This window comes from Rhincodon typus, chromosome 16 (genome assembly GCF_021869965.1).
Source record: "Rhincodon typus isolate 14 chromosome 16, sRhiTyp1.1, whole genome shotgun sequence".
In the NCBI taxonomy this organism is placed as follows: Eukaryota; Metazoa; Chordata; class Chondrichthyes; order Orectolobiformes; family Rhincodontidae; genus Rhincodon; species Rhincodon typus.
The window spans coordinates 27,443,158-27,459,092 of record NC_063347.1 but is presented as its reverse complement, the minus strand read 5'-3'; the positions used below and the strand labels follow the sequence as shown (position 1 = coordinate 27,459,092).

At 41.8% G+C, this 15,935-nt stretch overlaps 1 protein-coding gene across 1 annotated transcript in view; it reads right to left on the bottom strand.

Annotated features, from left to right (window-relative positions):
- Window positions 1-15,935, bottom strand: part of cacna2d3a (calcium channel, voltage-dependent, alpha 2/delta subunit 3a) — a 791,006-nt gene that overhangs the window by 279,159 nt on the left and 495,912 nt on the right. The window contains exons 13-14 of the mRNA XM_048606724.1: window positions 10,408-10,541; window positions 5,685-5,702 (exon numbers count right to left, since the gene is read on the bottom strand). Coding sequence (XP_048462681.1) covers window positions 5,685-5,702; window positions 10,408-10,541 — 152 coding nt within the window. The remainder of the gene's footprint in view (window positions 1-5,684; window positions 5,703-10,407; window positions 10,542-15,935) is intronic.

Sequence of the window (15,935 nt, the reverse complement as noted above, 5' to 3'; positions counted from 1 at the left end):
CCCGCACGCAAGCCGGTACTCCGCCGCCATCTTGAATCATTTGGCTCTGTGCCGCAACGTTCTGCAGTCTCTCTTCATTAAAATAATATTCACAACTTCCCATATTATACATCATCTGCCAAATTTTTGCTCATTCACTTAATCTATCTGCATAACAATCTACATACCTCTGTGATCTCCTGACAACTTGCTTTCCTATTTACTCTGTGGGATCAGCAAATTTTCTACAATGCTGCTCTGTCACATCATCAATGCTTTCACTGATTGTAAAGCATTGAAGCCCCGATAGTGATCCCTGGGGTACCCCATCAGTTACAGTTTATAACCTGAAATGATCCATTTATCCCAACTTTTATTCCTGTTCATTAAACAATTCTCTGTACATACTAATATATTACTACCAACACTGTGAGCTTTTCACCATTGGAATTTCTTCAATAATGGTTATATCGTTGCTGCAAATACATATTTAATTTACTGCAAAATAATAAACGTAAGCCTTGTCTGTTGCTTCTAATGCAAGCAGCGCATAAATTGTGTGTTATGACATGGGAAAAGCAGCAGTCAATTCATATTTCAGCTTTCTTAAACTGTAATATAATAATAACTAGATAATGCATTTTTGCATTGTTGATTGAGAGCAACTGGAGGTAACTGCCTTGCAGTTCATTGAGAAAATGCCATTCAGGCTTTTACAGCCATATGAGGGGCAGATAGGGCCTTGATCTGACAGTGCAGCTATCCCCGAGTACTGCAATCAGACTATATTTTTCTGTGCTCAGTCGTGCTATTGGATTTGATCCCCCTTCTGACTAAAGGGGAGAATACTAACAATTGACATGAGCAGCAGACAGTGCCTCTCAGGGGTGTCTGAAGCCTCACTGAGGTCATACAGAAGAGGTCAGAGTAAGGAGAGACATCTTCTTCCAGCTGGAAAAGGTCCTAAAATGTACCTGGCACTGAGAGAGATTGCTAAAGTTGTCAGCTCCTCTGCATGAGCTGAATCAGTGAAAGAAGCTCAACAAGTATGCCTTGTGTAGCAGAAGGCTATACAATAGCAAACACAGCATTCTCTTCTCACTTATGAACATCTGCAGAACACCAACTTCTTTACTGGCCCTTTCTCATGTTCACACAGCAAACATATTCCACACTTTTCCAGCCTAAATTTCATTTGGAATAATCAGGTCGCCACTTGAGAACATACAATCTCTGTAACAGAAGTAAAGGGTTAAGACTGAAAGAATAGTTCCCAAGCAAATGCATGGTTAGCTTCAATAATGGAAAAATTGTCAGCTTTGTTGTTGATGTGAAGTTTTTGCAATTTACAGAGACACATGCAGAGTAATTGGTCGGAAAAAAGTGAATGATTCTCAGTGTAAATGAACAACATAATGTGTAGGAGGCTTAATGGTTGTAGAGGAGACCTACATTTTAACCAATGTTACTTTGTTACTGTAAGAGGCTTATGGTCGCAGGACTCATTTGACAGTGTTCCTGAATATTAGTAAGCTAATGGGTTCCCCTATGAGACTTGCCTGCAGCAGGCTGACAGTTGGCACCAGTGTCGCTTTGTGAGCAAGTTGCAACCCTCTGAAGAAACACAATGAACAGAGTGAATCAGCTAATTTACAAATGGGTACTAATGGGTAGGCCCTGGAGGTGATGTATAGTTCCAATCAAGTCTGGGAATCCTTCTGATCAAGTTCCTGTCCCAAAGCGAATGAAGATGGGAGATCGAAGAGAGACACCATTTATTTCACAGATCTAAACTTTAAGGCTAAAATAATCAGCTTCATAGAGCTGCTGGAGATGGCACTGTGAAGCTGGATACCCTCACGTGCATAGTGTTTCTGGTTTTAGTAATAAGTTAAAGAAAGTTTCAGTTGAGTTGACCTCCTGATGGTAAAGGTCTAGCAGTGCTTTTACATTCATTAACATGTCACAAATACTCATAAACTGTAACTCCAGTCTGCTAGGACTATCTCTGTAATTGCAAGAGGGATAGACCCAAAATGAAGCAGGGAATGGGACAGTTTGCTATCTAGTGAAGCTGAAGTTACAGTCATGGTCACAATAAAAGTCAGTAAAACACATCTTCACGTACATGTGAGGAGTGTGCCTGATGGCGTGGACTTCTTTCTGGACAGTCTGGTGATATTCACTGTGCCGTGCTCTTACTGAGACTTCATTAAACGTCTGGTTCCTGCAGAACAGGTCTTGCAAGGCATTTCTCCGGTCACAGGGCTACCGTATAAGAAATGCAGCCTCTCCAGGCAACTAAACAAGGTGGCCAGATTAGATCATGGTAGGAAAGCTGTTCAAGGCAGTCAAACAAGGCTGAGTAGAAAAGGGATGGCTAAGGTTGCGAAGGTTGCTAGGAATGAGCTGAATGTAACTTGAATGTCATGTTTGGTTGGGGTGGAAGGAAGGTTTGGAGGCATGGAATGAGACAACTGGGAAGAGTAACAGTGGTGGGAGGTGAAAGAAGGGTGGGCCTTGCATGTTGAGAAGAGGGCACTGAATGCAATGATGTAGTGTGCTTGAGGTTGAAGCAGTAATTGAATTGGATTTGGTATCAGGGTAAGTATGAGCATGGGGAGCTGGATGGGTGTGGACTAACTCAACACCTATGTCAGAGGGTTCTTCATAAAACTGGGGATGCCACCACCCACATCTGTCACCTTCTACAGGAAGATCTTCAGCAGCGTGACTTGGGAGGAAGCACTGTAACTGTGGCACTGAAAATCAGAGTGGCATTGAACTTCTTTGCCACTTTACCAAGTGCCACCCTTCATTTACATGTCAAAAATCCTTGACACTGATCTAGCTCCCTCAGAGGCAGCTCTTAGAGTGAACAGGATGTCTGACACTCCTGTTTTTATCTGTCAGCCAGGGCCCCCCGATGGGACAGGATTAACAGCCCCAATCAGGGAACTCATATTCTATGATGTCCATCTGACTGACCTCATTACAATCATTACATTGTTCCCCCTTTGAGTCCTAGGACAAAAGCCAGTTCTGTTTTTTTTCGTAGCTCCTCGTGGATCAGGTTCCTTAAACACTTCCTTGAACACAGGCAGCATGTAACGCATAGTTGCTCGCCTCTTGCACCCACAGCCTCTCAAGAGAAATTCACTCTTCTTCAGTTGGAGAAGGTGTTGAGGCGATGACATCTGCCATGTCCATCTCAGATTCTAAGGCATTTTCAATGCTTAATGGAGAGGGAGATCCCACAGGTTCCAGAACAATTGGAAAGGCTGTCAAGGAAGGGCATGATTTGCTCCCGCGCCGTTTCCAAGTTTGCAGCTTTCGTTTGGTCCACATATTTGTTCAGGACTTTTGCACTGACCTGAACTTTATATGTCACTAGACTTGACCTCGCATTGACCATGCCTCTTACCCATGCAGGGCCATTCCCGTGGCTCCTACACCAAACGTCATCCCCTGAGGTAAACTGTCTCTCTTGTTTAGCACAGTCTTGTGTCCAGCATTGGCATTCTTGATGCTGTTTCACCCTCTGCTCCCCCGGGTCCGAAAGATCAGATTTAACTTGGTGCAGAGTTTTCTCCCCATTAGCAATGCTGCTGGAACTCTCTCTGAAATTGCAAAAGGGGTAATCCCAAAATGAAATAGAAAACTGTCCCTATCTGTTGAAACTGTAGGCTGTTTCTTTAAGCCTACCTTCAAAGTTTGGACTGCTCTTTCTGCCAGACCATTGGGTGATGGGTGGTATGGAGCTGTCTTTGTCTGTTGAATACCATTCAACTTTAGGAAATACTCAAATTCGCTGCTGGTAAATGATGGCCTGTATCTGTGACCAACACTTCAGGAGGTCCGTGTATTGCAAATGATGTGTGCAGTTTTTCTATTGTCATCCCCGTGTTTGATGAACAAACTCTGTACATATCCAGCCACTTTGAGTGGTCATCCACAATAACTAAGAATTTTGAGCCCATGAAAGGACGTGCATAGTTGACCTGTAGCCGGGTTCGGGGTTCACCCAGCCATTCCCATGAATGTAGGGGACATGCTGGCAGTAATATTTGTCCTTGTTGTCACAGTGGTCACTGCCAGACCAAAGCAGCTATGTCTGCATCCAATCCTGGCCACCAGACATAACTTCTTACTGACATCTTCATTTTGAACACCCCTGGATGACTCTGGTGTAGTTCAGCCAGTATCTGGTGGCAACCTTTGCTCGGGACAATCACTCTTGCTCCCTAAAATGATATGCCATCCTCTACCATGATCTGGTCTGTCTGGGTCCATTAAGGGTCCTTTGGTTTACCAGCACAGGTTGAGTTGTGGCCTCGGCTTGAAGAGAATGAAGTGTTGTAAAATATGGCACTCAAAGTTTGACCCTCACAGGTTCGGGCTGGGTGAGAACTTCCTGCCCATCAGTCCTATAAGATTTTGTGTTCTACGCATTGAAGTGTACAGAAAGAGCTAAGAAACACATAATCATGCAAGACAACCTGACCCATCCTGGAGCAAAAATAACTCCCGCTTTTAAACTGACACCACACTTAGGGTGCAAAACTGAAGATTACACCCATGATACTGATATGAGACATTATATATTTTTAAAGAAAGAGGAATGTTTTATTTTGAAGATAGTTAGGAACTATTGTGTCATTCACATCTCCATGTTTTTCAAGAATGTCACATCATCCTGTACTGCACTACAGTATATGTCTAACTATCATTCCAAAATACATAGTGAGATCTGAGAAACACATTTGATGTCATTTCTTGTATCTGTAAAATAGTGTGATGGTCGTGAACCTTCTTGATTTCAGTCAAAAAAATTGAACTCACTTGTTCTTAGAAGTTAACTATCTTCCTATTGAGAGGCAGGGGTTTATGATGCATTCATGAATATCTATCCGATAAATACGATTCCTTGGATTATGGCTAAGAAAGTTGATGACTGTATGTAAACCATGCATGTCCAAATCCTTCAGAGGACATTTTATGAATTTTAATACTTTTAACAGGGAGAGAAACCAGAACCATTCATCTGAGCCTGTACTGTTAATGATAGAGAATATTGATAGCAAAAGCCACTTGTATCATATTGAGATAACAAGGCGTGGAGCTGGATGAACACAGCAGGCCAAGCAGCATCAGAGGAGCAGGAAAGCAAACATCAGCTTATATCAGAGATAGTAGGAACTGCAGATGCTGGAAAATCTGAGATAACAAGGTATAGAGCTGGATGAACACAGCAGGCAAAGCGGCATCGTAGGAGCAGAGTCTAGGCCCGAAACGTCAGCCTTCCTGCTCCTCTGATGTTGCTTGGCCTGCTGTGTCCATCCAGCTCTACGCCTTGTTATCTCAGATTCTCCAGCATCGGCAGTTCCTACTATCTCTGTATCATATTGAAATGTTTTAGATGAATGCTGCAAGAAGGGTTGGACTCCTAAGTTAAAAGATTTCTATGTTAGTATGAGACTTTTAAGTTATTTAGGTTATTTTTACGGTGACTATTTTGGTAGTTACATTTTCCTAAAAGGGTGAATAAAATTCACTCGTATTTATATATGTAGTCCTTCGTTCTTTCTGTAGTTGACCAGGATAACTAGATTACACTGACACAATTAAACAAGATTGAACTAACTGGCAGTGACATTGGCATCAATGAATATATGACATCAACTGGAATGGAATCAAAATATTACCTTTTTAGCCTGTGGGAGCTATTGCATAAGAGAAAGGAAAGGAGAACAATTAATGACAGTGATTTGTCCATTCTCCAGCCATATATCCACATGTTAATGGATCTTAATATACCCATTATTGGCTTTTATTGCTGCAAAGCACATTTTTATTCATCGAATATGGATAGTACATCATGCACTGCAACTGAATGCTGAGTTAATAAATCAATACATTTTAATTATATACTAACGAAATATGAATATTTTCCACCAGATATTCATAGAATCATACAGTTATACAGCATGAAAACAAACCCTTTGGTTCAACCAGTCCATGTCAACTGTAATCCCAAACTACACAAGTCCCATCTGCCCGACATTATAGCAAGTAATAACTTGATTTGTAATTTAAGATTTAAAAAAAACAGATTCACCCTCAAAAGTTTCTGCTCTGGAAATTGTTTGTAATTTATTGTAATTTCTCCCTTATTGAATCTATTGTGTAAAAACAAATTTTGATATTTTTATGTGGTTTCAGTGGCCTACAAGTTGGTTTGTACAGCACCTATTTTTTCCACATACTATTTGGATGGAGTACCCAATGTAGAGATGTAGGGATATGGATTTGGGCGGCACAGTGGCTCAGTGGTTAGCACTGCTGCCTCACAGCATCAGAGACCTGGGTTCGATTCCACCCTTGGGTGACTGTCTGTGTGGAGTTTGCACATTCTCCCCATGTCTGCGTGGGTTTCCTCCGGGTGCTTCGGTTTCCTCCCACAATCCAAAGATGTGCAAGCTAGGTGGATTGGCCGTGCTAAATTGCCAGTAGTGTTCAGGGATATGTAGATTAGGGGGATGAGTCTGGGTGGGATGCTCTGAGGGTGGGTGTGGACTTGTTGGGCCAAAGGGCCTGTTTCCACACTGTAGGGATTCTATGATGATGATGATGAAATATTTCCAGTAGGGAAATGTCACTTGCCGTGCTGGGTAGGAATAAAAAAACTGATGCAGCTTTACCCACACCTGAAACAAGCATAGAAAGCTAATAAGAAACATAACGCCTGTTTGAGGCACACTGTTTAGGACTGATTTACAGGCAAGACAACAGACCTGGATTTGCATGCTCCACCTAGTTAGAGCAAACATACTGTCATAGAGTCATATAGCATGGAAACAGACCCTTCCGTCCAACGAGTGTTTCAAGGAATTGTCGGAAATTTTAATTGTTGAGTTTTGTCGATCCAGGAGAAGCAAACTTGACTTGGAGTGCAGAAGGAAAATACTGGCCTATATGAGGTGCTCCCCGAGATCACCTCCACCCAGATGAATACAGACAATTTCTCACTATTTCTCAAATGGTAAGCAATATTTGGCATTCACATCCTGTCAGAGCCATTCTAAAGGCAAATGCAGTTCTGGCCTCAGACCAACACAAACTAGCAAATGGAGCTTTGTTTCTTACAATGTTACGAACCAATGAAAATGAAATTAAATTGGAGTGGGGAAAGGGATTGAAAAATATGAAAAATGGTCTGAACATGTCTTTCTTTCATCCTTCCTAAAGTTGAATTTCAACATTTTCAGTGCAAGGATAAAATAATTACTTTAATCTTTTAAATTCTATATATATTGCAGGGCTGCTTTTTCTTAAAAATTTCATACTGGTGGGGAATTTTATCCATTGATCCACACATTAGGAATCATGGGTGTGACCCCAATTCTCAAACAGCAGTATGAATTTGGAAAATAAGTCCTTTTTTTAAAAATTGAAGTATATGTCTGCCAAAACCACTCAAATTTTTAAACAAGATCACTATTTTGATTTGATTCACAACTTGCTGTTAATGTCCTTGGATAATAGGGCTGCACTTTGGCTACTGGGTAGTGATGTGGCAAGGCAAGTGAGATGCCAATCCAGAAATAACAGCCAGCAAGGGTGACTGTAACTAAGGTAAACTTTTGTCCTGTCCTTTTCAACCTGCCTGCAGTCTTTGATACAGTTGACCACACCGCGTATCTTCCTCTGACACTTCCTCACTGTCATCCAAATGGAACTCACTTGGTTTCATCTATTCCATCATAGCCAGAGAATCACTTATAATGACTTCTCTCCAACACTGTTATCTCTGGAATGCCACAAGGATCTAATCTTCATCCTCTCTTATTTTGCATCTACTTGCTGTCCATCAGCAACAACTAGAGACGCAGTGTCAGTCTTCACATGACAACAGTCAGCATCTACCTTACCATTACCTCTCTTGATTACCATCCATCAACTGTAAGTTATATGGTTACTTGTCTGACATTCAGTACAGTGAGATAAAATTTCCTTGAAGTAAATAGTGGGATAAAGGCTGGCGTCTTCAGCCATCATCATAAACTCTGCTCCCTAGCCACCGACTCCATCTTGCAACAGAGATTGAATCAGACTGTTCTCATTCTTTTTGGGATGAGCATCTGATCACACATCTGCTCCATCACTAAGACTGTCTATTTTTACCGACACAACATCACCTGGTTTCACTTCTGCTTCACTGTTGCTGAAACCTTCATCCATGACTTTGTACCATAGACTTAATGATATCAATATTCCCCACTCTGAGATCTTACACTGAACTCTATAAATTTTAAGCACATCTTGAACTCTGCCGATCACTTAACTTGCAACTGGTTCCTGTTCAACCATGACCACCCTTGTTGACCTATAGTGGGTACTGGATAAACAACACATTAATTTTAACATTTTCATCTTGCCTTCAAATGCTTGGCTCCTCTTTGTCTCTGTAACCTCTCCAACACTAAAACCTTTTGAAATATATGCACTTCTTCAATCCGGGTAACTTAATATTGCCTGATTTTAATTGTTCCACTGTTGGTGACTGTTTTCAGGTGCCAAGGTCTTAAAATCTGGAATTCCCTCCCTCAACTTCTCCTTTCCTCTCTCTTTCAATCACTTTAATCACTGAAACCTGCCATTTTGACCAGGATTCTGGTCACCTGCCCTAATATCTCCTTATGTGCTCAGTGCCAAATTGTTCTGTCTGTTTGGCTTCTGTCAGACAGTGTCACTGTGTTGCAATGCAGCCTGTAAATTTAATAATTGAAAAATCTCAGTGCTGTTCAAAAGTATGTTTAATGCACCATCATTATAAAACTATACCTTTAATTATTCTATGTCCTAAAAAAAATCTATCATTTATAAACCACTACTAATCCATAAGATCAAAGGGGTATTGGTAGTTTGATGACTAACATTAGCTAAGGGACAGAAAGAAGAGAATAGTGCTGAACAGTTATTTTTCAGACTTGAGGGAAGCATACAGTGGTGTTCTCAAAGGTCAGTTTCTGATTCACTGCTCTTTTTAAGATCCAAAATTGACATTGACTGGACCTTGGATATACAGATTATAATTTAAAAGTCTGTAGATGACACAAAATCAGCAATGTAGTTAGCAGTGAGGATGATAGTAACAGGAGGACATGGGCAACTGGTTAAATGGTCAAGCAAAGGGGAAATAACATTTAGAATAGAAAATGTATTAAGTAATACATTTGAGGTGATAAAAAAAAATAAACTGATGGCACAATATTAAAGGGAACCTAGGAACAGAGAAACTTGACGGGTCTATAAACACAATTTTTTTAAGGTGACAAAACAGGTTGAGGAGTTTAGTACAAAGACATGACATCTTTGGCTTTATTAACAGAGGTATAGAGGTAAAGCTTAGCCTGCCAAAATGAGGGTATTTGCAGCCCTGTGGTCAAATGCAGTCAGACAACAGTGTGTTTGATAATATTTTCATCTCCGTGTCAAACTGTGACTCAAATAATTAAATTGCAATAATGTGAAAAGGGTGACAGTGAATTGGCAATATGTTCTACATCCGTCCCAAATTTTCCAGAAGGGATGTAAAATGAGCTTCTGATTCATAACCATCCAATGCCCACCTTCATATAAAAACAAAACATATCTCAATCAGAGAAAAATAGTTTCAAATTCCATATTGTCAATATTGTTTGGTAAGATGTTTTATCAGATGCAAAAGTGTCTTCACCACGGTGTTAATAACCTGGGTTAGAGTTTTAGTGTCTGCAGGATGAGCCATGAAGTGCCACAGTATGTTTCACTTATGCCTAACACTGCTATTAAAATCTCTGGAGGCTATTAAATTTAATGAAACCATCTGGACTGGAATGGACAACCAAGTGTAATCAGTTTTGCAATGCCACAAATTACAGATGGCAACACTTGTTCTCTTATTCCATGTTTTCCCTCTTGCCAGATTTAATTGCTAATCTAAATGGATTTCAGCTGCCTAACTTCTCTTTGTTTTCTGATGGTTTCTTTAGCTTAACACTTTTCTACTCCATACTACCATTAAAATCCTTGTGGAGTTCCAAGTTAACACCATGAAAATAATTTTGAATTAAAAATACTTTCCTTTATGTAACTATTCTTTTTTAACTATTTTTTCTCTACCTAGAGAAAACAGTAATAAAAAGATGGAGCAATTAAGAAAACCACAAATACATTCCCAAATAAAAAATGTTGTTAACATGTTTTGTAAAATGGAACATTTATTCAGATTTTCCCCTAACAGTAATTTGCAAGTTATAAAAAGCAGAAAGACTGATTCCTTTCAAATGGAATTTTGGTCCATATTAGCTCTACAGGATTATTCATTCCCAGATGTTGCATTATGACATTTTTGGTTATGCACAAAAATAGTGAGTATTAACTTACTGTGTTATCAATGTACGCTTCTGTCCACACAATATCATGTTCCTGGTCAATGACCTTTGGTCTGCTCAGAACATGAAGGTATTCCATCACATTTTCTTGCACATCGGCAAGAGTAGAAATCTGAGTGAAGTATCCTAAAACAGAGTCCAAGAAGAAGAAAATCTTTAGAATGCACTATTCACAAAACAAACAATAAATACAGTGAGATCCTGCAGAAACAAATTTTAAAAATCAGGAAACAATTACACTGATTTTCAGTTTGGGTGGATTGCTTGCTAAATGTCATCAGTAAAATTCCTACATGTTCGGAGCACAGACTGGCAGCCTAGATCAGGAGGGATCGGTCAACTCCTCCACAGAGTTTCTAAAGCAAACGTGGTACAGGGAGTAAGCACACAACAGCTGCTGATGGGGATTGGAACATAATGATGAAGTGGAGAGATCAGCAACATGCAGGACTCTTTTTTATTTTTCATTCTTTCATGGGATGTAGACATTGCTTGGTGGGCCAGCGTTTATTTCCCATCCCTAGTTTCACTTGTGAACGTGGTGGTGAGCTGTCCTCTTGAGTCACTGAAGTGTAGGTATTCCCACAATGCCGCTGGGGAGACTGTTCCAGATTTCTGACCCAGCAACAGTGAAGGAATGTTGATTTTTTTTTCCCAAGTCAGGGTGATGAGTGGTTTGGAGGAGAACTTGCAGATGGTAGAACCTCCCAGTTTTCTAGATAATAGTAATTGGAGGTTTGGAAAATGCTGTCGAAGGAGCCTTGGTGAATATTTGCAGTGCGTTTTGTAGATAGTACACACTGCTGATACTGTGCGTTGGTGGTGAAATAGGTGAATATTTGTGCCAATCAAATGGGTTGCTTTGTCTTGCATGGTGTGAAGCTTCTTGAATTTTATTGGAGCTGTAGTCATCCAGGCAAGTACGGAGTGTTCCATTATACTCCTGACTTGTGTCTTGTAGATGGTGGATAGTCTTTGGGGAATCAGGAGGTATTATTTGTTGCAGCATCCCAAGCACAGGATGTGAGCGTCACTGCCTGTATTTATTGCCCATTCCCAATTACCCAGAAGGCAGTTATGAGTGAATCACATTGCTGTGGGTCTGGTGTGACATGTAGGCCAGACCAGGTAAGCATGACAGTTTCCTTCCCTAAAGGACATTGGTGAACCAGATGAGATTTTCTGACAACTGATGATGGTTTCACACTCATCCTTAGACTCTTAATTCTGGATTTTTTTATTGAATTCAAATTTCACCATCTGCAGTGGTGGGATTTGAACTTGTGTCCCCACTAGATTAAAATCTAATGATAATACCACCAGGCTATTGCCTCCCCAATATATATGGCTAGTCCAGTTCAGGTTCTGGTCAATCATAATGTCCAGGATGTTGACAGTGGAGGATTTAGTGACAGTAATGCCAAAGAATGTCAAGAGACAATGTTTATATTCTCTCTTGTTGGAAATGTCATTGGTTGCATGGTGTGAATGTTAATTGCTACTGTCAGCCCTAGCTTGGATATTGTCCAGGTATTGCTGCATTTAGATATTGGTTGCTTCAGTTTCGGAGGAGTCATATTATTGCTGAACAATCATCAGCACTCCTGACCTTATGATGGAAAGAATATTACAGTTAAAGATGGTTAGTTTGAGGAAACTATCCTGAAGAACTCCTGCAAAGATGTCCTGAAGCCTGGGTGACTGGCCTCTAACAACCACAACATTTGGGTTTGTACTAAAAATAGGACTTCAACCAAAGGAAAGTTTTCTCCCTGATTTTCATTGACTAACTTTACTGGGGGTCCTTGTTGCCACGTGCAGCCCTGATGTCAAAGGAGGTAATTCTCACTCACTGCAATTGCCCCTAAGTGCTATCAATGCTCCACTTGATCCCAAAGGTGTTACTGAAAAGAAATATCAATTTTCTTTAAATGAAGAAAATTCTTTAAGGACAATTATTTGTGTACTTCTGTGCACAATTCTACAGGAACCTTGAGCAACAAATAACTTGCCCAGTAAAAGCCTAAAATTGCATCTGGTCCTTATTAGCATCTAAGGATTTTGATTTACATAGGCTAATGAGATACTGGCCTGTTTTCTGTGGGTTCCCATGCCATTCATATGAAACATTCCACCAATAGCAAAATGTGAGAGTGATTTGTCTACAGGCATCGGGGAGCAAAGTCTCTCCCACATTTTCAAAGCTATGTTACAACATTTAAGGGTGCGAGGTGGGAAATGGGCAAATGACACATCAATTTACCATCACTGCAGAGCTGAACGGAGGGAACAGATCTACAATAGTGAGGATATAAGCTACAGAAGAAGCATTTCCGCAGGCAGTAGACTCCATGACATGACTCATATATCATGTGTACAACCATTCAAACACAAACATCCAGGATTGCAAGTGCTCACAGCTACTTTAGGTGTGCAACGTTTCCCCATGCACCTCAGTGTTTACAGAGATGAGGATACCAGAGCCAGGATAAAACGAAAAATCACCATTTTATTGAATAGACAATCAAATAGATAAACAAGTCAGTCCTAGCTAGGAGAAGACTGGCAGCAAACTGTGTAATGAAACAATGACAGGAGCAGGAGTTCAGTCACTCTGGAAGTAAATGGCTACGAGGTTCTTTCTGGTCTGTCTAGCTCCGTAGACCAATGCCTGTCTTCCTTACTTTGACAGTTCTCCTGGCCCATCAGGTTCCTCACCCTCATTTTCCTCCTCAGAGGTTTCCTTTTGCTTCTGCATCTCCTCCTTGGCCAACGTGTCCCCACTATGGTGACTGAGATTGTAGAGTGTGTAGCACATAACTATGATGATATGGACACCCTGAGGGGGCAGAAGTTAATTTTGAAGGGGAAGTTAATTCTGGCAAGGAGGGTAATTAATGAGCTGCAAACACATGTGTATAGGCATCTTAATACTTGATAGCAAATGAAGTGTTCTCACTATCTGAAAAGGGAGGTCTTAATTGTGAAGGTTTAACTCAAAAGGCGTGAAGCTGATTTTTGGACTCTTGCCCTGTTAGTTCCTGAAACTTGCCATTATCCTTGCTACCTCAGGGAGTGGAAAATCACGCCGTTCTGTGGGATTGGAATAAAAGCCAAAGATGATTCACATCCTCCACAGCTGCTAAAAGAAAGCAAGTGTTGTTCAGCAGTTATGAAGTAAAGGAATGACAACCCAAGAGGGAGAAAGTTGTAAAACAAAACCCTGTAATACTGAGAAATGAAGGTATTGCTCATCTAGGGTGAAAAAAAACTGCACAGAGGCTGGTATCCCGTCACCTAGTCATCTTTTATTTACTTGTGCACAGTACACTGGCTGTGCCAGTCAGCTCAGAGTCAGACCCCTGACTAAGGAGATTCTAAATCCACTGTTTATATTGGTCAGCCAGGGCTTCTTGGCTGGTCCAGGTTAATGTCGCCAGTCAATGATCTCATAATCAAAAGATCCACTTGGTTCCAATCACCATATCCCTCCCCCACTAAGTCCGGGATTGTAGGCCTGGTCTTTCTCTTGTAGCTTTACCCCAGGTCCGGTTCTTCTGATCGGACTACGACGCAGGCGGTGTGTACCTGTCCGTACCGTCTCAGGAGAATTTCTTCCTCTTTTTTTGGTGATAACAGTATCGAGGCTGCGTCCATCTTGGCCTCGAAGGTTTCCTTGACACTGGATGGAGAGGGAGAACCCACGGTTTCTTACAGGCTTTCTGGCTGTTCTGAGGGGCTGGGTATGTTTTGCTCTGGCCCCGTTTGCAAAGTAACAGCTTTCAGGTGATCCACATGCTTGTTCAGGACCGTATCACCTACCCGAACTTTGTAAAGCACAGGACCTGACCTCACGTCAACCTTACCTTGTACCCATACAAGCCATTTCCATGGTTCCGGCACCAAACTTCGTCTTCTGAATTAAACTGTCTCTCTCACTTTAAGGCAGCATGTGGCCAGCTTTGGCATTCCTGCTGCCATTTCACCCTCCAACCCCCCTCAGGTCTGGGCATATCATCAGGTTTAACCTGGTGCGGAATCTTTTCCCCATCAGCAACTCTGCTGGAGCTATTCCTGTTGTGTGCGGGTTGGTCCTATGAAGGAACAGGAACCAGGACAGTTTGGTATCGAGTGATACTGTAGGCTGTTTCTTTAAGCCTATCTTCAATGTTTGGATTGCTCTTTCCACCAGACCATCGCACAATGGATAGTATGGAGCTATCCTTATGTGCCGAATACCATTCCACTTTAGGAAGCAGTCAATTTCCCTGCTGGTATATGACGTCCCATTGTCTGTTACCAATACTTTCGGGAGTCTGTGTATCGCGAATGATGCTCGCAGCTTCTCAATCGTCATCCCTGAGTTTGCCGAACTGACTCTATGCACGTCCAACCACTTTGAATGGGCATCAACAAATGACTGTGGAGTCTATGAAAGGACCAGCATAGTCGAAATGTAACCAAGTCCAGGGTTTACCCGGCCATTCCCACAAATACGGGGGTGCCACCCATGGCAAGTGTTGTCCTTGTTGGCACTCTGCACTGCCACCAACACAGTTATGTCAGCATCCATGCCTCGCCACCAGACATAGCTTCTTGCTAGCATCTTCATTTTGGACACCCCTGGATGACTCTGGTGGAATCCAGCCAGTATCTGGCAGCAACCTTTACTCGGGACAATCGCTCCTGCTCTCCATGGTAATATGCCATCCTCTACGGTGATCTGGTCTCGCTGCGTTCAGGAAAGTTTCCAATCCGGCTTGCGGTGGCCCTCCTGTATCCCCCATTATGACCAGCTGTTATAGTTTCACCAGGGCAGGATCTTTCTGCGTCCACATTTGGATATTGTCAGTGGTGACTGGAAGGGTGTCCAAAAATTTTAAAACCAAAATGGACTCTTCCAGGGAAGGCACCACTGGTGGAGTATCTGCCGGTGGGGAGCAGCTCAAGGCAACTGCATGAGCCACTCAGCTTCCTGGATGTTGTTCTAACTTGTACGTGCTGAGAATAAGGGCCCAATGCTGAATTCTAACGGAAGCTATGGGCAGCGCCGCCTTGTCTTCCTTCAGGGATTTGTCATCTGTTACTATAAGAAATTCTCAACCGCAAAGGTACTGGTGAACTTCTTCACACCAAAGATGACCACGAAATGTTCCTTCTCTATCTGGGGCATATTTGCATTCAACATCAGCCAAAGTCTGGGAAGCATACTCCACTGGGTGTTCCTCCCCATTGGGCCACCAGTGTGCCAAACTACCCCAATTCCATACACTATGTCAGCATTGCACGTCAGCACTATGTCTTGCTTCGGATCGTAGTAGGCCAACACCTTAGATGACGATAGCTGCTTTTACTTTTCCCTGAAGGCTACCTCTTGGCTATACAACCATTTCCAAGGCTGACCCTTTTTCAATAGCAGGTGTAAGGGTGCCGAGATGTAGGCCAGGCTACGTATGAATTTACAATAATATTACACTAACGCAAGGAAAGACCTAAGCTCCAGTACAGACATGGGAGTTG